Consider the following 23,600-nt stretch of genomic DNA (forward strand, 5'->3'; position numbering starts at 1 on the left):
TGGATGATGACAGTTCATGCTATTAGTGCCTGCTTAATTAGCTTTTAGTTCTAGGGAAGCTTTCCTGATGTTATTGGTTGACGCCTATTGGGAAATTTCCTTGTAAGTAGCCAACTGGCTTGATCATCAAAAATATTTATCAAAGTGATTTTACATCCAGACTGATTGTAAAATAAAGAATTTCACTGGCCTTTGTCCCTGGTTCCTGCAGGAACATCTAAATCCTTGGAATTTCCCTTGATAGGAGCGTCTTTGTTATTCCTGGCAGACCCCTAGGACTACACCTAAATTTATGATAATGAGATTACTCACGATGTGGGCAGGCCATGCCAGAAAGATCAACCATGTTGGTTGAGGCTTTTAGTCATGTGATACTAGCAATGATTGATAGAATCACAAATGACTGATAGAATCACAATCCAGTGTGCCAGGAGGGTGACACATCCTGAGGACATGGAAGCTTCATGATTAAGAACCTCCTAAACCTAGCTCTATATGTCTCTTCCATTTGCTGATTTGGATTTACATCCCTCTACTACTATAAAACTTCAGTTGTAAGTATAACACATTTCTGAGTTCTTTGAGTCATTCTAGTGAATTATTGAATCTGATGGAGTAATGAGAGCTCTGGAATTACAGCCAGTGGGTCACAACTGCCAGTGGCCTGAGAATCCCAGAGCTTGCCACTGGTATCTGAAATGAGGGAAGTCTTGTGAGGGGCTGTGCCCTTAACCTATGAAATCTGTATTAACTACAGGTAGTTGGCATCAGAATTGCATTACAAGACCCAAGAGCCACTGGCTAGACATGCAATTCCCTCCTGCCTCATCCTCAAAGTTGAGAGACACAAATTCTTTCAAAACTCTCTCTTCAGGGACCACAGCCAAATCCTTGTAAAGTGCCAGGGTCATCAGAGTCTGAAGATGCTAATTCAAAATGATTGCCTGCTAAAATTCCTTCTCCATGGGAAGGCAGGTGAAAGTGGGGTGGAGAAGGGGCTTACGCTGAGTGGACAATAGGGACAGGCTGACCCTATTGTCCTGACAGTAGAGAACTCAGTCTTAGTGGCAAATTGCCTTTCTACACATGACACCATTATACTCACCTCCCCTTGAAAAAGGCCACATAGAAGATGGGGGAGTAGGCATTGACAAACTTGAGCAAGAAAGCTTTGAGGATCAGGCGCTCTTCGAAAGTCTGTTCTGTTTTCGGAACCTCTGTAAGAGAAGAGCGAGGCTGATGAGATTGGGGTGAGATTTCTCACCTCTCCAGAGTTTTGACCTAGACACGAGCTACTATCTCTCAGCTAACTCCTTCACAGCAAAAATCACGAGACCCATCTCTCAGGCACATTAGAACTGAAGTCATCTGGGAGGCCCCAGGTGGTCTGCCAGGTAATACGAAGTTACAGAAGGGTAAAAAATATAGGATCACCGTTTTTCTCCGTCCACCTCCCTCCTCCTGTCTACTCAAGCAGTGGTTTCACACTGCCCTCCTCAGAGGGCCATGAGCATGCAGAGCTTGCAACCACCCCCTTTTCTGCACCAAGGGGAATTCAGTTTTCACCTGTGTCATTTCCACTTCCATGAGATTTTACTTGAACCAAGGTCCCTGGTCAAAAAGCTTATTAGCCACTGAACTAGAGTTACAAGGGTACCATGACTTGATTCCTCTTTCTCTCCTTCATTTCTAGCAGAAAAAATGCTGAATGAATTTGAGCATTAATTTGGATGAATGTAGGAAAGCATTCATCTGCATGTCCTGTGGGGAACCTAAGACATTTCCAGGTCATACACTCAAATGATGAAGGCTTGTTATAGACAAGATGAGTGAAACAAACAGCTTGAGTCTCAGACTCGTAGGTCACGGGCCCAGGGCGTTCTATCAGGTCCAAGCAGAGGAGTCAGCTGGCATTCCCAGAAGGACTCAGAGACACTGAGCAGAAACCTCATAGGTGCCTTCAGAAGACTAGAGACACAGGAAGCTCCAGTGGACAACGGTTCAGGACCCTTAGGAGGGACTCCACAGACCATGACAAATGGCATGGCAAGGACAAGAGGTGACAGGGTGTTCTTAGTCCATTTGGGCTGCTATAACAAACTACCATAAACTGAGTGGTCATGAAAACCTGGCTTTACTTTTCACATTCTGGAGGCTTGGAAGTCTGAGATCAAGGTAGATTTGGTGTCTGGTGAGGGCCTGTCTTTTGGCTCATAGACAGCACCTTCTCACTGTCCTCTCATGGTCAAGGGGAAAGGCATCTCTCTCAGGCCTCTTATATAGGACTCTTTCCCATGTATGTGTGGTCTGCCCTCATGACCTCATCACCTCCCAAACACCACACCTCTTAATACCATCACCTTGGCGGTTAGAATTTCAACATAGAAATTTTGGGGAACACAAATATTAGGCTTATAGCACAGGGCCACAGTCTTCAGAGGTAGAAGAAAAGCACTAATACTACATCATATGGACCAAGAAGCACAGCCTGAAAGTGGGCTGAGCACAGATACATGATGACAGGGCCATGCCAGCTGAGGAGTTCTGTGTCCAGATGAGACTAGTGTATGGGCCCCCTAACTTGCCTGCTCCACAAATTCACATATAGCTTTTGTAGGAATCGCTGAAGAAATGGACAAAAAACCTTGTTTCTTCCATGGAATACCCTTCCCTCACCCATCTCCTTATGCAGAAATCCTTTATATCCTCTAATATCCAGGTGAGTTACTACCACACTCTCCAGATCAGACTGTACAACACTCTCCAGATCACACAGTACTGCATCCTCCAGACCACACGGTACCACAATCTCCCAATTCACACCATACCAAACTCTCCAGATCACACAGTGCCACACTCTCCAGATCACACCATAACACACTCTCCAGATCACACAGTACCGCATCCTCTAGACCACACAGTACCACACTCTCCAATTCACACCATACCAAACTCTCCAAATCACAGAGTGCCACTCTCCAGATCACACCATAGCACTCTCCAGATCACAGTGTACCACCTTCTCCAGATTACACCGTACCACACTCTCCAGATCACACTGTACCACACCCTCAAGATCACAATGTACCACACTCTCCAGACCACAGTGTACCAAACTCTCCAGATTACACCATACTGCACTCTCCAGATGACACCATACTGCACTCTCCAGATCACACCGTACCACACCCTCAAGATCACAATGTACCATACTCTCCAATTCACACCATACCAAACTCTCCAGATCACAGTGTACTACCCTCTCCAGATTACGTCGTACCGCACTCTCCAGATAACACTGTATCACAACCTCATGATCACACCATACCATACCTTCTGGATCACAGTATGCCACACTCTCCAGATCACACTGTACCACACCCTCAAGATCACAATGTACCACACTCTCCAATTCACACCATACCAAACTCTCCAGATCACAGTGTACCACCCTCTCCAGATTACATCGTACTGCACTCTCCAGATAACACTGTATCACAACCTCAAGATCACAGTGTACCACACTCTCCGGATCACAGTGTGCCACACTCTCCAGATCACACAGTGCCACACTTTCTTTCTGGAAGCATTACTACATGCCTTCAGCAGGTAGTTATTTTTTTGTTTTCTTCCGTTATGCTTTATATGTCCCTGTGTTAACTACCCACACCCATGCCCTTTGAAAACTGACAATAGTCATTATCACTGATTCCTCAGTCCATGTGTTTGGATTCTCTCTAAGGCAAGGATTCAGGAGGAAGTAGTTTATTTGAGAGGGGCTCCCAGAAAGCTTTGTGAAGGAGTGGGATGGTGAGAACGAGGAGAGTGGAAACCTAAGATAAATGTGCTCATGAACAGGTTAATGCTGCATTAACTGGGGTTCAGTCCCACTGGAGACCTCCTAAGAAACTGTGTGAAGCACACCTCCAAATTTGCACACTGAAAGGGGAGACCAAACAGGAGCCCCTCCCTGCCTGAAGGTCACTTTTGGGGCTAACTCCCTGGCTCTTCCAGCCTGTCCTATGCACGGGTGAACCTGCTCCCACAATCAGAGAACACCCATAGACAGAGAGTGGCAGGAAGCCATTGGTGCAAAGAGTAACCATCTGGTGCTGCACAAAAGTGTCTGCTCCCAACCTCTGTGTATGACAGAAGGCATCATACACAGGTGTGCACTGTCATTATCTCACCTAATCCTCACCTCCCTGGGTGAGGGAGGTATTACATTTCACTTCTGTAGATGAAGGGAATTGAGGCCCAGAGAGGTTACAGCCTTGCTCAAGATCACACAGCAGATAAGTGACAGATGTAAGATGTGAACCCAGATCTGCCTGCCTCAAAAAAGCTAGTTTTTAACAACACCACTTTTTGCAATCAGAATGTTTGACCCATTATTGTTTTCATCAAACACTCTCTTTCACCTCCCCACCTTCCAATCCCAGTCTAATCTGATGCGCCTAAGAAATATTTGTACTTTGCAGGTCACATTCATCAAGCACCAGCTGTGTGTCAGGTGCCAGGCCAAAATGAATAAAGTTTTCCCCTTCCTTCAAGGAGCTTCACTGAGCAAGGTCTCTGTGGAGAGGCTTTTGCTCACTGCCAAGTCTCTCCCAGATTGACCTGTCAGCAGCAGACTATCATCTCCCGTCTCATGGCAGAAAGAGTCTTAGGGAAAGGCTGCATTGCCTTGTTCCAGTTTCCCACACAGCACAGTGAGCCCTTAATTCACTGCCAATCCTACAACACTGTCTTGAATATTAGGAGATGATGCCGCTGGCAGCGATGACTGCTCTTACTGGTGCATTACCAACAACCCTCTCACACTGCACAACTGCATGTGTAAAGATGGCCCTTTAGAGGAAGATCAAAACACCTAGGCCTCCCCTGAGTCTTGGAGAGCCTCTAATGTGTCAAGGCTTGAAGACCACCAATGTAGGGGTCTCTGTGTGGGGACTAAGCTGCCAGAGAAAACTCAATGGGATTGAGAACTGTAGTGAATAGGATTACTTTGCTGAGCATCTTCAACTGCGTAATGCATTGTTTAGGAAATACCATATTTGGTAAAAATGTTGTAAAAGATTTAATAAAAATATAGGTAGACACATACAGATTTTAATATTAAAAATTCATCTATAGCAAGGGTTATTGCAGGAAGAATAACGCTGGAGGACAAGAGCAGACCCCCAAGAGTCCTACTTGTGTGAGGCCTCCCCAGCCTCCTGGGTGAGATAGGGAGGCAGAGATTGGCCAGGGGCTCATCACACGCGTTCCCTCCTCCTGGATACACAGCTAGATGGGGGCAATATGAAGGAGCTGTGGACAGAGAGACATGGGTGGAGGTGGCGTGTGATGCTTCCAAGCCTGGGCTTCAATGTTTCCTGTGAGGTCCTCTGCTCTCTCTATCTCTCTTCCCTCATCTCCTGTGGAAAATGTCAATAGCACCACTGGAAAGAGGAGGCCCAGATTCCTGAATTGCCATGTGGAGGGCTGTCCTCCAAATGTCTGGCTTAACTACAACAGGAGCAAGAACTAAATGTTGGAGGCTTACAATATTTCTCCTGAATGTGCACCAACATTTAGATGTGCTGAAACTGAACTACTGCAGCTGGCGAGGGAAACTGGGACAGGCAGGTCCTGAGGTACCACTTGTAACTTTCCTAAATGAAGAGAAAGATTTGCCCCAACTCAAGGCCTTGTAAAGTATGGACAGCGTTTCTGAGCAGGCCCAGAGGTCACTGAGGGTGGCTAGAGCCAAAGTCCAAGGCCTATATGCCTGTTGAGCCAGTGTTCAGTTGTAGGTGAGGAGAAGTATGTTTCAGAGAAACAGTGTTTGAGTGTGACACTCTAATACCGTCTAGTATAAATCACTGGGAATTAATGCCAACATTATCCAAACAGCACATCCTCCAAAACTGAGCAAGTAAAACAACATTTTGGGGTTCTAAGAAAGACCTGCAGTAATTCAGAGAGGAAATTTCTAAGCTGTAGATACAGTAGTAAAACAGTATTAGTGGAGAATGGCAGCAGAGCCAGGGGACCAACAGCATCTGTCATAGTCCGAGCTTGATCAGAGACCTATTAAAGAGACAGGCAGGGGTGAGACCCTAGGACCCACGGGCCCAGGGAAGGGACTTGAGAGTGGGAAAGCAAAGCGATACTTTGGCACTACTTTGCAAAGAGCATTGCCTGCTAGGGAATCTGGAGACAGCAGCGTAATTCTACAGGGGTTGAATTGGAATTCTACAGGAGTTGAATTGGAATTCTATAGGGGTTGAATTGGAATTCTACAGGAGTTGAATTGGAATTCTACAGGAGTTGAATTGGAATTTTATAGCAGGAGTTGAATTGGAATTCTATAGCAGGAGTTGAATCAGAATTCTGTAGCAGGAGTTGAATTGGAATTCTATAGCAGGAGTTGAATTGGAATTCTACAGGAGTTGAATTGGAATTCTATAGCAGGAATTGAATTGGAATTCTACAGCAGGAGTTGAACTGGAATTCTATAGCAGGAGTTGAACTGGAATTCTATAGCAGGAGTTGAATTGGAATTCTATAGCAGGAGTTGAATTGGAATTCTACAGCAGGAGTTGAATTGGAATTCTACAGGAGTTGAACTAGAATTCTATAGGAGTAGAAAAGCCTTCCATGATATTCCTCTGCTGGTGGAAAGCTTTGTGGTTTTCTCCTTCCGGTCCTGCCTGGGTGGGTATGGCCCCCTGAGATAAAAGACCTGGGTGATCCTGCACTGCTTCACCAAATAATCATCTGGGTAATGATTTGTGCTCACCATTTACAGCTAGCACTGCTGCTTCTGTCATTTCTTCTATAGTTAAGTATGTTAGCAAATGCCCCGTAAGATCTTAAGCTTCTTAGGCCTTTCCCCTCTCTGCCACCAAGAGGCCAGGTCCTCCCTGCCTGATTTGTGCATATCAGGTCCTCACCTGCCTGAATGTGCCACATCCCCATCTTCGGCCTGATTCTCATTCCCCTTAATACAGGAGACAACTCTGAGGCCCAGTGGAAGTGTCTGCCATTGAAGGGTCACTTTCGGTTTCGAGATCTCATCACTCTGCACCCTCATATGACTCTGAACCCTCACGCTCGCCGCACTCCCACTCTGGCCCCACCCCCGCATACAGTTTGGAGGGCTTTTCTCCATCAGCAAGGTCCCAGAGAGACATCTTCCAGGCAGACCCCAGCTATTGCCAGATGTGCTCTACTATGAACATGCATTGAATAAATAAATGAGTGAATGAATGACAGGAAAAATGTGTTCGGAAGAATGAAAAAAAAATTTGTCCCACATTAAAAATTCCCCTTCGTATTCCAAGGAGGACAAATTCTAAGGAGGGACTTTTTTTCTGAGCAGATGACAGGTGTAACCATATGACAGGAGCAGCCAGAAGACTCAAACTCACCGACCTAACATAAGAGGCGGGGGTGCTGGAGTTGGAGGCAGGACCCAGAAGGGTGAGGGCCAGTGCGATGGGAGGGGAAGGGCAGAGAGGAAATGGACTGACAAGTGCGGGGAGGGCCCGCTGGGAATTTTCATTAAGTGCTGTTGTGAGGTTTGCAGCGTGACCTCTTCGTGTGCCTCTCCACATAATCTTCAATCATGATTCCTTGAAATTGTTCTGGATTCGCTCTTGGGGGACTGCTGAAGGACTGGGTTCTACTTCAAGATGAGCATGGGGAAGGAGCAGCGACTGATCTGGATAACAAATGAGAGAGATTAGGGAAACAGGCAGACACCGTGGAAGGCAGAGGAGGAGAAGAGTAAGAAGAAAGAGAAGGGAAGAGGGAAAAAGAAGGAGGAAGAGGGAGAAGGGATGAAAGGAAATGGAAGGAAGAAAGGGAGAACTTTCCAATAGGATGTTTTTCTTTTTCTTTTTCTTTTTTTCAATAGGAATTTGAGCCTCTGTCCAGTGTGCCTGAGGCATCCAATTTAACAATAACACAACCACATCTCATCTGTTTTAAATATTTTGGGGGCAAGAAAATTTAAGCCCACGTCACCTAAAAAAATAAGTAATCAGATCTGAGGGTCTGAAGATTTGGAAAACATATCTAGAAGGTGATCGGGATGAGATGTGGAGTGGCACGTGTCTTTAATTTTATTTTATCATCCCCTTTGAACTGTGTGTCCTCAGATCTCCCAGTCCCTATAGGAATTTCCTCCAAGTTCCCTGCAAAGAGGATCTAGTCATTTCAGAGGCCTTTCCTCCAACTGGAAATAAGTGATTCCCTTCCTCCATACTGATAAATCATAAGCCTGGCTATTATTTATGAGTTTTATTTCTAAAAAACAGCCTGTGCCTGTGCTTTAGGGCCATAAGCCACCATAAATAAGGAGCATTTCCAAGAAACGATCCAAATCCATGTGACAGGCCACAAAATCAGCTTGGCGCCCCAGCTTGGAGCAGCTCTGAGTCACAGTGTGTGCTTGGCCGAGACTTCTGGGAAAGGGGCCTCAGGCAAGCACCTCCCAGTGAGGTTTGAGGCAAGGAGGGATGCCACAGCCTGGAGCGCCACTTTGACTTTTGGATCCCTTTCACAAGCCAACACAGAGGGCCTCACCTGCCTAAGACAAAGACTACATGGCTAAAGAAATGGAGCAAGTGGGCAGGTGCAGTGGCTCATGCCTGTAATCCCAGCACTTTGGGAGGCTGAGGAGGGCAGATCACTTGAGGCCAAGAGTTTGAGACCAGCCTGGCAAACATGGCAAAACTCTGTCTCTACTACAAATACAAAAATTAGCTGGGCGTGGTGGCGTGCAGCTATAATCCCAGCTACTTGGGGGGCTGAGGCACAAAAATCGCTTGAACTCAGGAGGCAGAGGCTGCAGTGAGCTGAGATCGTGCCACTGCACTCCAGCCTGGACAACGATGCAAGGCTCTATCTAAAAAAAAAAAAAAAAAAAAAAAGGAAGAAAAGAAAGGAAGGAAAGAAAAGAAATGAAGAAATGCAATGGAGCAAGTGTTCCCAGAGGCCAGGTGGGGTGGGGTGACATCTGAAGGTCAGGAAGGGCTGTCTGCATCTCAGGTCACTAGGCAGGATTCCTCATAAGACAGACTTCTGGAGGGGTCTGAATGTCAACTCCATGAAAAAACGGTCCAGCCCTGGGCTTTGAACAACTCCAAATAAAGTACCTTTAGATTCCATGGCTATGGGGATACGATGGAGGGGAATCTAATGGAGAGAGGGTGAGGAGGTAGACAGGCAACCTCTCTATTATTCATGTGCCCCTAACATAGCACCTCCACCGGGAAGCACCCCAGGTTGATTAGAGGCCATATGAAAGTTTCACCTGCTTCCGACCTGTGGAGCAGGATCCCAACAAAGAGGGCAGACTCCACTTCCCGCCAGAAAGGACAATCGGGAATTTCTGTGCAGAGCCATTCCCACCGTCAGCCCTTTTCTTTTAAGTGTTAATCCTCTGCTGCATCATGTCATGAAAAAATATGAGTACAAATGACTCAGCTGTAAACTGCCTTGGAAAACAATTAGTATGAAAGCCCAGCTTCATCCCAGGGGGCCAGCTCAGGACTGAAAGTCCCCAGAGCTCCATCCTAATCCTATGGAAACAGCACGGCCAGGAGGGGACGCCAGCTGCAGGCTCTGAATCTTGGAAAAGCAGCTCCTCCTGACTGGTGTCTTCGACAGCCCAGCTAGCAAATGCATAATGATGGCAGCAAAAAAGAACAAGAAGATGCCCAAGCAAAAGTGCCTGCTCTTCCCCTTACCTCTCCCTAAGGCAGGTCATGCCTTTGCAAACAGCAATGTTTGCTGACAGCACAACCATCTGGACTGCCCTTCATTTGGGAATGGGGGGCGGGTGGAGGGACTTTCTGCGTATCTGGTGTGATGCTGTTGCCTTGGTAGTGCCATGGGTAGGGTGGAAATCACCCTAGGAGAAGCCAGCCAGCTGGGTAATGAGGCAGCCAGCACATGACCTGAGGGAGCTGAAAGCGCCTGAACTGGGGATCCAGAGGGTGTGTCTGAGATACTCTTGCGGCCCTGGAGAGCATCCTAGCACAGGGTGCCTGTCCCTCAGAGTCAGGAAGGTAACTCTTGCCCCTATGCAAAGCAGCATGAGACCTACTGTGCTGGCTAGTAGCCTAGGCCAGCGTGACAGTGCCCCCGGCATATCTCCTTTTAAGAAAAAAGGGACCTAAACAGGAAGGGAGCACTGGAGAGAGAGAGAGAGAGAGAGAGAGAGAGAGACAGACAGACAGACAGACAGACACACGGACAGACACACAGACAGACAGATACGTATTCTGTTACAGGCCAATCATGAGAATCCTCCTATATCTAGCACCTACTATGTGCCAAGCACCACACAAGCACTTGACAGCTTCCCTAAGATTTTTCTCCCTGTGGCAAGGACAGGAGTGAGGCGAGAGCAGGAAGGTGTGCCCTGTCCCTGATCACAGACACCCCCAACACCCCTGCGTCATCTGGCAAATGCACACACTGGTCTAGAACCTGAGGGAGGAGGCATATCGTCAGTCCATCCTCAGCCCACCCCTCATGTCTTCCCAGAGGAAAACAACCCACAGGAAATTCTCCTACCTTTCCCACCATTATCTTTTCTCATTCGACAAATATCTATTGAGGCATTGGGCACCAGGCATTGGGCACCAGGTGTGCAGTGGTGGACAATCCAATAAACTCCTGCCATGTGGAGCTCCCAGTCTAGAAGGGTGAGGGAGACAACTGCAACCATTTTAGAGAGCGGTGAGTGTTGAAGGAATATGTAGTGAAATGAGAAGCAGAAGGAAAGGGCGATGGGAAGGCTGTTTTGGTCACAGTGGTCAGGAAAGGCCTCTGAGGAGGTGACCTCTAAGCTGAGACCTGCAGGGTAAGGAGGAACCAGCCCCAGGGGCTGGGGAGAGCTCCAGGGGGAGGCATCAGCCTGGGCAAAGTCTTGATGGAGAGCCCCAAGACTGTGCAAGGAATTGGCCAGTCCACACAACACAGCCGGAGCATCCTGAGTCTGATGGAAGTACTGGGAGGGGGAATTGGAGAGGAAGATTGGAGAGTAAATGTGGGTCTCTGTGAGCCACAGGAAGTACAATGGGAAGCTGTTGTAGGTTTCTGAACAGGGGAAGGATGTGACGAAATTAAATTTTTAAAAAATCACAGAAAGTGAACTGTGTCAGGGGGAGTGCATCAGGGAGACAGAAGTGGAAGCAGACAGACAAATTGTGAGTGTGTTGTTGTCCAGGCACAAACCAGTCAATATGAGGATGAAACTTGTGAAGAGTGGTCAGATCTGGGATATGTTTGAAGGTAGAAAGAACAATACTTACCAGCAGACTGGATCCCAGGGGTGAGAGAGAGAGAGAGAGAGAAAGAGAGAGCCAGGATAGCACTTGGACTTTGAAGTGAGCATTTGGGTGGCTGGTGGTGCCATCTCCTGAGATGGGAAGAATCGGTGAAAGGCACCAGGTTTGGAGGAAAAATTAAGTGTTCAAAGTTGGACACATTAAATTCTTGGCCCCTGTGCTTCTCCTTGGCCCCTGTGATTCTGCTCCCCAAAACCCAAAACCCCCAAACCCCGGCTCATGACCCAAGGCCGTTAGAATATTGTATGAACCGAGAATCATCCTTTGAAGTACCCAGCCAGCTTGGAGGAGTCAGCACCTCAAGCAAATCCAAGCCTCAATGTCAAGGTTGGATTGGGTGATTTCCCCGGTCCTTCCTGCTTCTGGTCTTCTGTGCTCTACAATATGATTCACGAGGCTTTGATGGAAGAATAGAGGGGGACTCTGGGCTGGAAGTCAGAAGACCTTTCTGTCTAAGAGTCCCCAGATAAGGGAATTTATCTTTCTGAGCCTCAGTGTCCTAATTCATAAAATGGTACCTTCCTTCAACATTTGTTGGGAAACACAGCATGGAAAGCATCAAGCATGGTGTAAGGGCTCAAAGATTTGCGCTTATTATGATGGCACAGCAAGGCACTCCAGAGATTTGCACATTTGTTTCCACTTCCTTAGTAAAAGAAGTGTTAGCAAGTTAGCTAAAAATCCCCTACAGGGCACTCTTAGAAAGTTGGGGAGTGCATTTTGGCATCAGTTGGGGTGGTGAGGTCCCTAGGAATCACTGAGGGCCAGGGAGGTGAAACAGGCAATCACAGGATCTGTTGCGTTTTGAAGATTGAAAGTGGCAAGCTGTGTGCTCCCAGGGTGGGTTCCCAGGGAGAGCAGGGGCCCTTGCTATGGGTCAGGGTGTCAGATGGCATCCTGGAGATGCGGGTGGAGGTAACATATGTGTCCTAGAAACAGGAAACCCTGACAGCTGCAGCCCCTTGACTGAGCCCACCCTAAAGGAGAAGAGTGTCCTCCCTGGAAGAGCCCATGCTGTCCAGGCCTGGAGTATGGAGGGGCCACCTCAGCTGCAGTCCAGCCTCTCCCATCAGAGGGGTGGGGCCGGTGTCCAGCAGCAATGTTCTGTAGGAGTGAGACCCAAGGAGCGAAGGGCAGGTTCTACCCAGGTATCTCCCTGTTTAACTTCGGATGTTGGCCTGACCCCTCTACCACCGAGGATTGCAGCAGGACACAATTCCCCTTGGATGGTTCAAAGGAAGCGACTCTAATGAAGCCCTTACTCACAGCAGTGAAGAGACGAGGAGAGGAAATGGCATGGCTGATGCCCAGGAAGAACCAAGAGAGAGAATTCATCCTGCAAGAGCTGCAGTTATAAAGACATGAATTTTCTCCAGAGATGTGGGAGGATCATGGAGAAGCAGAGGAAAACACCCCAATTCCCTAGTGAGGTGGAGAGGGGATCTGGGGAGAAAAGGTGCAAACAAAGGAGGAGCACCACAGCCCTTCCTTCTCTTCTGGATGCTTTAGTCCCTGGGCTCCTAGAAAATCCAAAGAGAAAGAGAGGAAGATATTGGACTTCTTGCTACCAGGAGAGATGAGTGCTGCAAGGACTTTGTAGGGAAATGAGAGATGTGTTCATGGTCACAGCTCATGTTTGGGAAGGAACTCTTACCAGTTATACTAAGTGTTCTAAACAGTAGAATTACTGACCATAGTCTTATATAACTGGTAGGGATGCTCCACATACTTGGGCTATAACCGTACTCACATCGTTTTATTAGTAGTCACAGCCTCCTGCCATCCTCTCTGTTTCCCAGACAACATTCAGAATAATCTAAGCCAACATCATGGAGGGAGCCCCCCAACAAGTATAGAATCCCCCCTGGCCACACTCTGGAAGGCTCTTTCTCCCCCACTGCCTGAGGCCACCCAGAGAGCCAGGAGCCCCAGAGAGCCAGGATCCTGGTGCAAAGCGGGAAGAGAATATAAGCCAACAGACCCAACTTTCAGGCCAGATTGCAAATGGCCAGCACTGTGGTGTCCCCGCAGCGAGGCATAGGCTCCATTCCCCTCTCCAGCCCACACCGGCCAGGCCCTCCCATGTCCTGTGCTGGACTCTATCCCTGATCAGGCTCCACTGCAGAGAGCAGACCCCCCATCCCAGAGCACTGCATCCAATAAAGCCAACACTTTCACCCCGTGCTCCAAAAACAAACACTGTCCACATTTAGAAAATTAGATTCATATATGCTCAAAATATTCTTCTTTAAAGAATGCTTGGTGCCCGGAAGCTATTTGTATCTGTGATACTGATTTTTCCCCTGTCCTTTTCCTTTCCTCCTGCTCTTCTCTCCTCAGTAATAATATATTGTCTTTTGCTAGAGTAGCTTAGAATTGGAGGAAAACTTTAGACTCAAGACTTCCTGGTAGGGGCCAGGCACACTGGCTCACACCAGTAGTCCCAGCATTTTGGGAGGCTGAGGCAGGAGAATCACTTGAGCCCAGGAGTTCAAGACCAGACTGGGAAACAAAATGAGATCCCCTTCTCCACAAAAAGTTAAAAAAAAAAATATTTACCCAGATGCCGTGGCACACACCAGTAGTCCCAGCTACTCAGGAGGCTGAGGTGGGAGGATCCCTTGAGCCCAGGAGTTCAAGGCTGTTGTGAGTTATGATCATGCCGCTGCACCCCAGTCTGGGCAACAGAGCGAGACCCTGTCTATTTTGGAAAACAGAGAGAGAGATTCCTGGTGGCCTTTCCAATTTAAAAAAAATTTATTTCTTTTTTAAAACTTATAAAGCTTGCAGGACCCCAAAGCCTGTGGAGCTCCTCTCTCTCTGTGCATGTGGGACAGGCGGCTGCACTCACAGCTTGCCTCCCTGCTGTCCTCCCTGCCTGGGGCATCTGACCCACACGGTTGTCCCCATCCCCAGAAATACTCGACCTCTTGTCATTCACATATGTGAGTGCACTGCATTCTAAATCTTCTGGAGCCTTTGTGGTGTTTCCTGTTGCTCTCCCAATAAATTTAAACTTTTCTGGGGAACAAGGACAGCTACATATTAAAAGGCACTAGAGTGTCACGGTTTTAGCAAGGACAATGAGGCCAGACTCACCACTTATCAGTTCCATGACCTTGGGCCTCTCATTTTATGCTCTGTCTCTTCAGTCTTCCTGTCTCTAAATGGGAGTATTAAGATTACCTACCCTGCTGGGGCTGTTTAAAGGATTAAACATACTGATATATGTAAAGTGCTTAGAACAATGTTTGGTACAGGGTAAGCAGTGTGTGTGTGTGTGCGCACATACGTGCATGCATGTGTGTGTGCAAGTGTGTGCATGTGTGTGAGATATAGGGTAAGCAGGGTGTGCATCAACACACACTCATGCACACTACTAACTGTATGCTTCAGTCAAGTTTCTAAACCTCTTCAGCCTTCTCGTAAGTAAAATCAAAGAAATGACCCATTCCCAGTGTTACTGTCATAATGTGGGGCAAAGTATGCAAACCAGTATTGGTATGAGGTGGGCCCTCAATGGAACTCACGGCCTTTCCCCATCCCTCCTTTCACTCCCATCCCTGGCCCCGCTTCAGGAGCATCTGGGGCAGTGACGCTTCAGGAGCATCTGGGGCAGTGACACTCAGGAGTGGGCTATCAACAATGTCTAAGCACCTCCCAAGCATTTTCATTAAAACCTTGACTTGACTAATACTCTTTTTTCAAGCAACTACAATGAGCCCAACCCTGTGACTTGGAGAGGTTGGACGGCAAGGGAGGGATGAAGTGCACCACACCATACGCCAGCCAGCATTCCGCACAGAGTTTTGAAAGAAAAGACAAGAGGGAAAAGGAGGTAGCAAGCCAACAGCATTTTGAGTATTCAGCCTAGAAGCCTGCCATCAGCCGTGCCTCCTCCATCCTGCCTCCTATTTGAAGAATTCTCCAAAGCTAGAGTACAGACAGGCTGCCTTTCCAGGCCAAGCCTGACCACTGCCTATGTTGGTTAGGCTAAGATCCTATAGTTTTCCTGCTCCCAGGTGTAGGGCTCAAAGTCACAATACCCCCCTGGGTCCTGACCCGAGGAGGAAGCACACTTTGCACCAGTCAGCTCCATTGCTCTTTCTTCTTGCCTCCCGCCTTATCCTCCTACCATGCTGCAGCCCTGTCCTGTTTGCTGTATGTCCAGAGGCCCAGTGACCTGCCCAGATTTTGCCTGCTTCCTCCCCTAGGACCTGGACCCTTTCTCTACAGCCACCACCTGTATCCCCTCCTGGAGTGAATGGATCACTGGGGACTAAGAGACTTTGTCCCACCCGTACACTGGAATCCTACCCCCGCAGCACTCAAACTCCAATACTGATGCCTGCTGACACTGGCAACACACTCTGTACACTGTGTCTTGGCCAGCCAGGCTCCCTCTAGGACACAGCTCCAAATGCATTCCCTAGAAAGCCCCCTTCCCACCACCCCAGGGTTCAGCTCAGTCCTGCCTCACCAGTGCTGTGTTGCCTCCAGATTCCAGCATGCCTTGCATCTAAGCTCCTGAGTATTGCTATGGCAGCCAGGGGGACAATCCCTGTTTTTATCTGACACTGCTGCTAGTGGTAGATATCATTCTCAAGGAAATTAACAAATCTTGCCTTCTGTGATACATTTTTGCAGCAAGAATGGACCTCATTTAGGCCTGACACCTCAGCCTCTTGAGGGATGCTCCCAGGAAACTGGTCTTCCATTACTCAGCCCTGTGGGAAACACTTGGGGACTTATTGGGGTTACTGACACCAGCTGTTTGCACCTGGTGAGCAAAGAGCATACTCACAGCCTCCTCAACTATCAAGAGATCTGGGGCAGGAAGCCAAGCGGGTGTTAAACCCAGCGTGAGAATGGCAAAGGAAGTCTTAAGCCTGGCAGACTTCTCATTCCATTAGGTGGCATTATCCATAGCTTTATGTCCTTGTGGAGCCTGGGGGAACCCTGTAACCGTATCTCTGCCTGTGGGGATACTGCTGGGACCTACTTTGTGGGACCATCTCTGTTAGTGTGGGTATTCTTGGCCATTAAGGAAACTTCAAGTCTCCTGATACTCTTGGTGCCTCTTTCAGTCACTATCCCATTGTGTCAGCTTTGCATTGGCCTTATTCATCTCAATAAGATCACATCCTTCTGTAGGCAGACAGAGGTGAAATAAGGAATACATAAATGCTCACTGTAGCCTCTACTGTGACTTAAAAGACACCTAGCCTATGGGCATTCCTTGAAAAATGTCTTTTTGCATGCATGAATGAAGAGAGAGATGTATTTCACCAATAACTGCATTGACAAAAATGTGCTAAGATCTGCCATGGGCCAGGCACTGTGCAGGAAACAAAAATAAACGAAAGACAGGGTCACTGTTCTCAAGAGCCTTGCAGCCTGGTTGGGAGCAAGTGACAGAGACTTTTCCTGCTTACGGAATGACCATGTACTTTCACACATTTTCCAAGTTCTTCATAATTAGGCTGATTCTAGCCAGTGATCTGTGAGCAGACGGGGTGAATGACGACACTTGGAGGCTGAAGCATTTAACAGCCCCAGTCAACTCTCCAGCTGTCTTTCCCTGACATGGTGTCCACAGCAGCCCCCATCAGTCTGGGTCCCTGAGCAATTGTGTGCAGCAGAGACCTCTGCCTGATCGCACTAGATAGGTGGGCTGAGCAAGAACACAGATGACTTTATGTGATGCAACCAAGATATTGAGATGAATTTATTACCCCAGCAGAGCCTAGTCTATTCTAACACTGGGAACACACATATATGTGCGACGCGGTAAGATCGGACAGCACCTGATCAGCATCCAATGAATAGTGTGGATAAGAGTCTCCAAGCTTAGCCTTAGTCTGCAGGCTTTGCCTTTACTGTTCCATCTTCCTAAGAGTTCTCCTTCTAGATCTTTTTGTGGGTTGCTCCCTCCTGCCATCCGGGTCTCAGCTATAAAGTTACCACCTTGAAAGACCTTTCCTGACCAACTCCCCCAGAGTGCACAGCCCCAGACCACTGTCTATCTCATCACACCTTCCTCACATTCTGTGGAATGGCCCTGCTTGCTGTCCATCTTTCCCTGGCCACAGTGAAAGCAAAATGAGAGCAGGGACCTTGTCACTTGTCTTTGCTGTGTTTCCAGAACTGTGCCTGGCACAGAGCAAGCACTCCATCAACAGCTGATGGATGAACCCAGAAACAGAGGGTGTGTGCCCGGGGAGTCTGGAAGTGGGAGGATGACCACTGACAGCTGAGAGGCCAGAAGAAGATTTACAAAGGAGGAGCCCTCGAGAAGCCCTTTGAAGGAGGGTCACTGAGGTCGTTTTGGCAGTCACAGCAGCATGAGCAAGGCCGGGGTGGGAAAACACAGGGAGGCTAGGGTGACCATGAGCTGAGTGGGTCAGTTGGGGTGGAGAAGCACAGTGGGAAGAAAGTAGCTGAAAGATTGAAATGCTAACCATAGGTGCTCTAGGACCAAGGGAAGCTGTCTGAGGATGCTGACTGGGAGCAATGTCCCCAAACCCACTGTTCGGGACAGGGTGGCTGGATGGGGATTTCCAAGCTGGAGGCCCATTGAAAGAGGCTGAGGACAATGGCATAGGCATTAGGCTGTGAAAACCATCCAGACAGAGGGGATGACCAGAGGACAGGAGGAATATGATGAAGGAAGGATCAGGAAATCTTTGCCCAAAAAAGTTCCCTGATACCCACTGCCACACAGTTGGGGGAGGAGAAGGAGCCAGGTCTAGAGCTCAAAGCTTCTTTCCACTGGATTCTCAAATTCAGCGGTCCCTCTCTGAGCCCTCTGGGGTACCCAATCTAAGGTAGACAAAAGCAATGCCCCAGAACAATGCTCGCTGGGGTTCCTGATGGAGACCCAACACACCACTTCAGTACAGATGGTGAGAAACTGACATCAAAGTCACACAAAAGAGATTCACATTTTAGAGGTAGAATTTGAGTCTGAACCTTAGTGAAGTGAGGGTATAATACTTCCCTTGCTGGCCATGCGGTTTTTGTGAAGATGAAATGGAGTTACAAATTTTATTTTAAGTTTAAAAATACTTTATGAGTATCACTCTCAGAGAGAGCAAAATGTACTTGTTAGGATTTTATCTCCTTTCCAGGGCACAGACTTTCCTATGGAGTCCTGCACATTGATTTAACAGCCCAGGGTAGCCGCTTTGGTCTGGGCAAGGAGGGTGTGCCAGTAGAAACAGTGAACACAGCTCATGATGTGAAAGCTCTGTTACAGCCCATTTTATTTATGGTTTTAAACAGAAGAGTTAAGGCCCCGCCTTGCATATGGGAAATACTCACTGAATACTTATTAATGAGTTTTCTATTGTTGCCAACTCTGTCTTTCATCTTTACCACTATCTAGAGCAATGCAAGAAAAGTGAGATAATGTAACACAAATGAACAGGAAGAAGAAAGGTCTACATCACCATTGACTTCTTGTCCCTCTTTTCCCTACTTCCTGCTCACACCCTCAGCAATACCCTTTACACTGGATCTCCTACCTCTCCCTATTCTGTCACATCCTATTTCCCTGCTAAGTAATTTTGCAGACAGCTCCCGTCATGCCATACTCTTAAAAAAAACTTCAGTGGTGCCAGATGATGACCACATGGAGCGGGTAGGGGACATTTATTTCTACTCTTGATGTTTCCTCCACGCGGTGGGAGCATAATTAGTTGTAAAGCCTCAGCTTGTCTTCCCCCAGCTCAACCATTTCTCCTCTTGGGTAAGAGAAGGAGGAGTAGCTTATCTTATTGTTGAGTCTGGAAGAGGACGCTGGCATTCCTTGCCTAGCCTCTTTTTCTGCCCTTCCTTGGAGGGGAGCAAACGGCCTGCAGGAAGCAGGTGTTCTTCTGTGCCTCTCCAAGTTCTAAGTTCACAGGGCTGGCCCATCCACTGCTGCCTGCCACGGAGAGAGAATGTCTATTTGGCTCTCTTCCTAAGCTACTACCTCCCATGTAGCCTTTCTCAGTTTTACAGCTGATATTTTGGCTTTGTCTACTCTTGCCTTGATCTAATTTCTCAGCTGGTTCAGTAATCAGGCCAGGAAGATGCTACTGTTTATGGCTGAATGCCCCTGGGAACTCCAGCAAACACTTTTCCATTGTCTAGGAAAAAAATCAGAGTCCTCAGCCTGGCATTTTAGATTTACCATCAAAAAGCAAAACAAAACAAAAAAACACATGCTGGTCAACTCCATCAGCCCAGTTTCCCACTCCATCATGCCCTGGATGTAGAGCCCCGGCACTGGGCTCCCCTGGCATCCTGCGCATGCTTCATGCTTTCTTTCTCCCATACGCTGAGCTCAGCTCCTGCTCCACTGGTGTTTAGCTTGACCAAGACTCTCCCAACCACCCAAGTGGCTCATTTGCCACTTTCCTGCATGCCTTTCCTGACCCCAGGGATCTGATCACTCCCTTCAGTGCCGTGTTTCTCACTGGGTTTCCTTTGCCAGGACTCTTCCTCTCCTCCTGCCCATCCCCTCCTCCCTATACGCATGCCTATCTGACTCTCACTTATCTCCGGGCTCTCCAGTTAAATGCCTCTCCCTCCAAAGCCTCCTGAGTCCCCAGGAGTGTTGGATGTTCTTCCAAAGTGCTTCCATAGAATCCTGTCTATCATTAAATATGCTGAATTAAAATTCTCTGCTTATTTTTCTCAAGATGCTTATGAAGAAACACAGACAACATTCATAAATATGCACATGCCTGGAAAGAGCAGAGCTGCCCCTGAGGATGGTAAGCTGCCGATAGCAATGCAGAAGTCAAAGCACAGTGCTCACCATGGATAGTGTTACAGTAGAGGCCAAGCAGGGGAAAGGCACAGACAGAGCAACTTTCTGGAATTCTCCAGTCATCAGGAGAAGGCTCTTGAGGAGGTGGTTATCCTATCAAGGGTCCGTGAATTAAAGACATCATACGTACCATGAATACAACCTCCATATGAGGTTAACAAGAAGCTGGGACTCCTCGTCAGTAGGGTCAGAGAGGGAAATCCCTACATTCAGAGAGTGAAGGGATGAATCCAGGCCACCCAGAATAAATACAATGAGACAGGGTCTTGACTGTCAGCCTCCCCCATCCAATAAGCATGAATGCCAAATGCCAAGATGTGGTGCTCAGGCAACAGCAGCTTGCAGCTCAAATGACACGTCTGAATATTGAGGCCATTGCATTTTTCTCACTGGCTTGAAGCTTGGGAAGTCTGATATGCCTCTTTGAAGTCTACTCAGTGCCTGGGGAATGTGTGGATTTTCTGGGGCCTCTGACAATACAGGGATAGATAAGACCAATAAGACCCTCTTGGGCTCAAGTATCAAGAGGCTTTCCTCAACTTTATAGATGCTGCTGGGAAAATGAGAGCTAAAGCTCTAATTTTTAACAGGAAGTCTTGAGTCTGCCTTGCTTCCCAGGTTAGGCTAAAAAGAACAGACCCCACGGTTTATCCTTAGGGGATAGTGAGTGTCCTGTCACATGAGGCAATCAACACAGGCCAGAGGACTTGATCAAGAACATTACAGGAAGGATTCCCACCTTTAGAGAAAGCCCTTTGACAGCCCTACAAATACACACACATTGCACTTCTCCATTCCTCTAATTAAAATGCACTGTACAAAGCATCCTGTCCCTGTCCCATTTTTTTTATTTTGGGTCATTATCACCAAAAGCCTTGCACACATTGACTTAAAGAGGGCCTAGGACAGCCAGAAGGCTCGGTGACACAGTACCAATTTTGGTGAGCCACTTGGCCACAGCACCGTAGATCTCGTCCAGGATGAGGATGACCACGAGGTTGATGATGACTGCTGTTGCTGTCACTGTCACCCGGACATTGGAGCGTGTAGCCTTATTGAGAGACAGAGCGGCTGCAGTTGTTATTCGATACACAATCACCCCAAAGACGACTGAGAATGTCAGGGCAATCTGGGGAAAACAGAGAGAAGTACACATCAGCAGGCAATTACTGAGCACCTACTATTTGCTCTGCCAACAGTACCATTTGCTGTTATCAGATATTATTAATCTGGAATCTTTTGTTGGGTAACAAGGGATTCCAGATATTATTAGTCTGGAATATTTGGGTGGGTAACAAATTTTTAGGCAGAGTTCTGAGTGGAGGTGCATTTTCCAGGGGAGGATGTCTTAATTTTTGTCAGATTCCAAATGATTTGTCACACACACACACAATAAGGATGAACATGCTGGACCCTGTGGAGTGTTCAACACACATGATGCAATTTCTTTCATTAGGGAGCTTTTGATCTTCTAAAGAGATAACATGAACTCCTTTTAAATAAACCATAGTAAATAATGCCCAAGAATGTATTAAGTGCTAAATGAAGAGTATAATTGCTGAAGGAACTCCAAGTACACGGGAGAAAGTAAATTTGAGTGGTCAGGGAATAGTTTGTGGAGACAGTGGGATTTAAAATGGAGTTTTCATGAGTAGAAATAGAAAGCAATTGAAGGTATCTGAGCTGAGAAGGGATGAGTTACAGCTTGATAAGTAGAGGCAAGAAGGTTGCTCAAAGGAGAAAAGAGGGAATACATCAGGAGTGAGATTTTAGGAATCTCAGTCCTCAAGATGAACAAAATATCACTGTAAGATTTCTCTACTAGGTGACTTGAAATGGAGGACTCAGATTCCTCATTTGGTACAGAAATGTCTAGCTGCTGTGCTCCAAAAGGAGGGTTATAGCCATGTGACCTCTAAGGGTTCCCCTCATTTCCTCTCTCTAGAACCTAAGAATAATAAAGGACTCTCTTAGACCTAGATCTGCCCAACAGCCCCTCTTCCTTCTTCTGTCCCCATGTCCCCTCCTGTCCCCATTGTAACCAAGGAAGGATCATTTCCAGGAAGCACAAGGATGCTATGAGAAGCAAGTGCCCTGAGTAAGCCTCTTAGAGGGGATAGAAGAAGGAGAGACAACTGCTAGGTGCATGCCCCGCTCAGAGCAAATTCTAATTTGCTTCAGTCAAGTCAAGACTTCTTCAAGAAAGAAGCTTTCCTTCTTAGGACTCTTTCTGTAAAGGAAGCTGTTCAGGTCCTATTTCCTCTGCAGGACAGAGAATGGGCACTGGCTATGAAGGACTAAATAGAAAACGTGGGGAGAGAAAACGGCAGGTGGAAGGCTCCCTGAAAAAATAAGCTGTGCTGGACTACACACACACACTGTGCTGGACTACACACACACACTGTGCTGGACTACACACACACACTGTGCTGGACTACACACACACACACACACACACACACACACACGGGGAGGGAGGCAGGAAGGGGGGGGTAAGAGGAGGGGAGGAGAGGCACAGGAGGAAAGGGGAGGGGAAGTGGGGGCCTCTGGCTTGGGCAGTGCTTTGCAAGCAGGGTGAATGACACTCTAGTGGCTTGCCAATGGGTTGCAGATGTGTCCAGGTATGGATGTTTTCAGACCTCTGGGGGGTACCTGGGGTGTGCTGGTGGCAGACTCAGCTCTTTATCCTGGTGGGCTTCAAAAAATACCAGTAATTGCCCTATGGGCCATGCTGTGAAAAAGAAGCCCTTGGTAAGGAAGGCAGAAAGGTGGCATTCTCTGGGTAGAGGAAGGCTGTGTGTGTTTGGGTGTGTGTGGGTGTGGGGAGAGGAGAGGTTAGATGGGAAAAACACTCTGTGTGAGGCCCCTCTTCTGCTGCAGGGTGGGGGTGGGGAGCGGCAGAAACACCAGCCTTCAGGACTAAGTAGGGACTACTACCGTGTAACTGGGAAAACCTGGACATGACATCACCCCTCTCCAACAACGTAGACATTTTCACTTCCCATTCCTCTGGGATTGTCACTGCCAGATAGTAAGGGCCCAGAAAATGTGGTGTGAGATTCTTTTCCCCAAAAATCACTTTTGCAGTGAAGACCAGTGATGAAAGTATTGATGAGGCTGGGGAGGTGAGGGTATTGAGGAGTGAGTGAATGTGTGTGTGTGTACGTGTGTGTGTATTTGGGGTTGGGATTGGGAGACGGACTAGGGGAAAAAAAAACAATGGCAAACACGTCCTTTGTTTAGGGTCTTGTGGGAGGGACATGAAGGAAGACGTGGGGAGAAGATCAGCTTCTGTTCTTCTCTAAGAGGCCCAGCTGCTAAACTAGAGAAGGAAGAACATTCTTTGCTACTCAAAATGTGGTCCAAGGACCAGCTGCATCAGCTGGAAGCCTGACTGAAATGCAGAATCTCAAGCACAACTCCAGACCTAC

The 23,600-nt window shown here is 47.7% G+C and overlaps 1 protein-coding gene across 2 annotated transcripts in view; it reads right to left on the reverse strand.

The window, feature by feature from the left end:
• ANO2 (anoctamin 2) overlaps positions 1-23,600 on the reverse strand; it is a 395,453-nt gene that overhangs the window by 50,161 nt on the left and 321,692 nt on the right. For both annotated transcript variants that reach the window (XM_054444248.1, XM_054444249.2), the window contains 2 exons: positions 21,103-21,298; positions 1,106-1,217 (listed from right to left, as the gene is read on the reverse strand). In XM_054444248.1, coding sequence (XP_054300223.1) covers positions 1,106-1,217; positions 21,103-21,298 — 308 coding nt within the window. The remainder of the gene's footprint in view (positions 1-1,105; positions 1,218-21,102; positions 21,299-23,600) is intronic.

The sequence above is a fragment of the Pongo pygmaeus genome, chromosome 10 (genome assembly GCF_028885625.2).
Source record: "Pongo pygmaeus isolate AG05252 chromosome 10, NHGRI_mPonPyg2-v2.0_pri, whole genome shotgun sequence".
Lineage (NCBI taxonomy): Eukaryota > Metazoa > Chordata > Mammalia > Primates > Hominidae > Pongo > Pongo pygmaeus.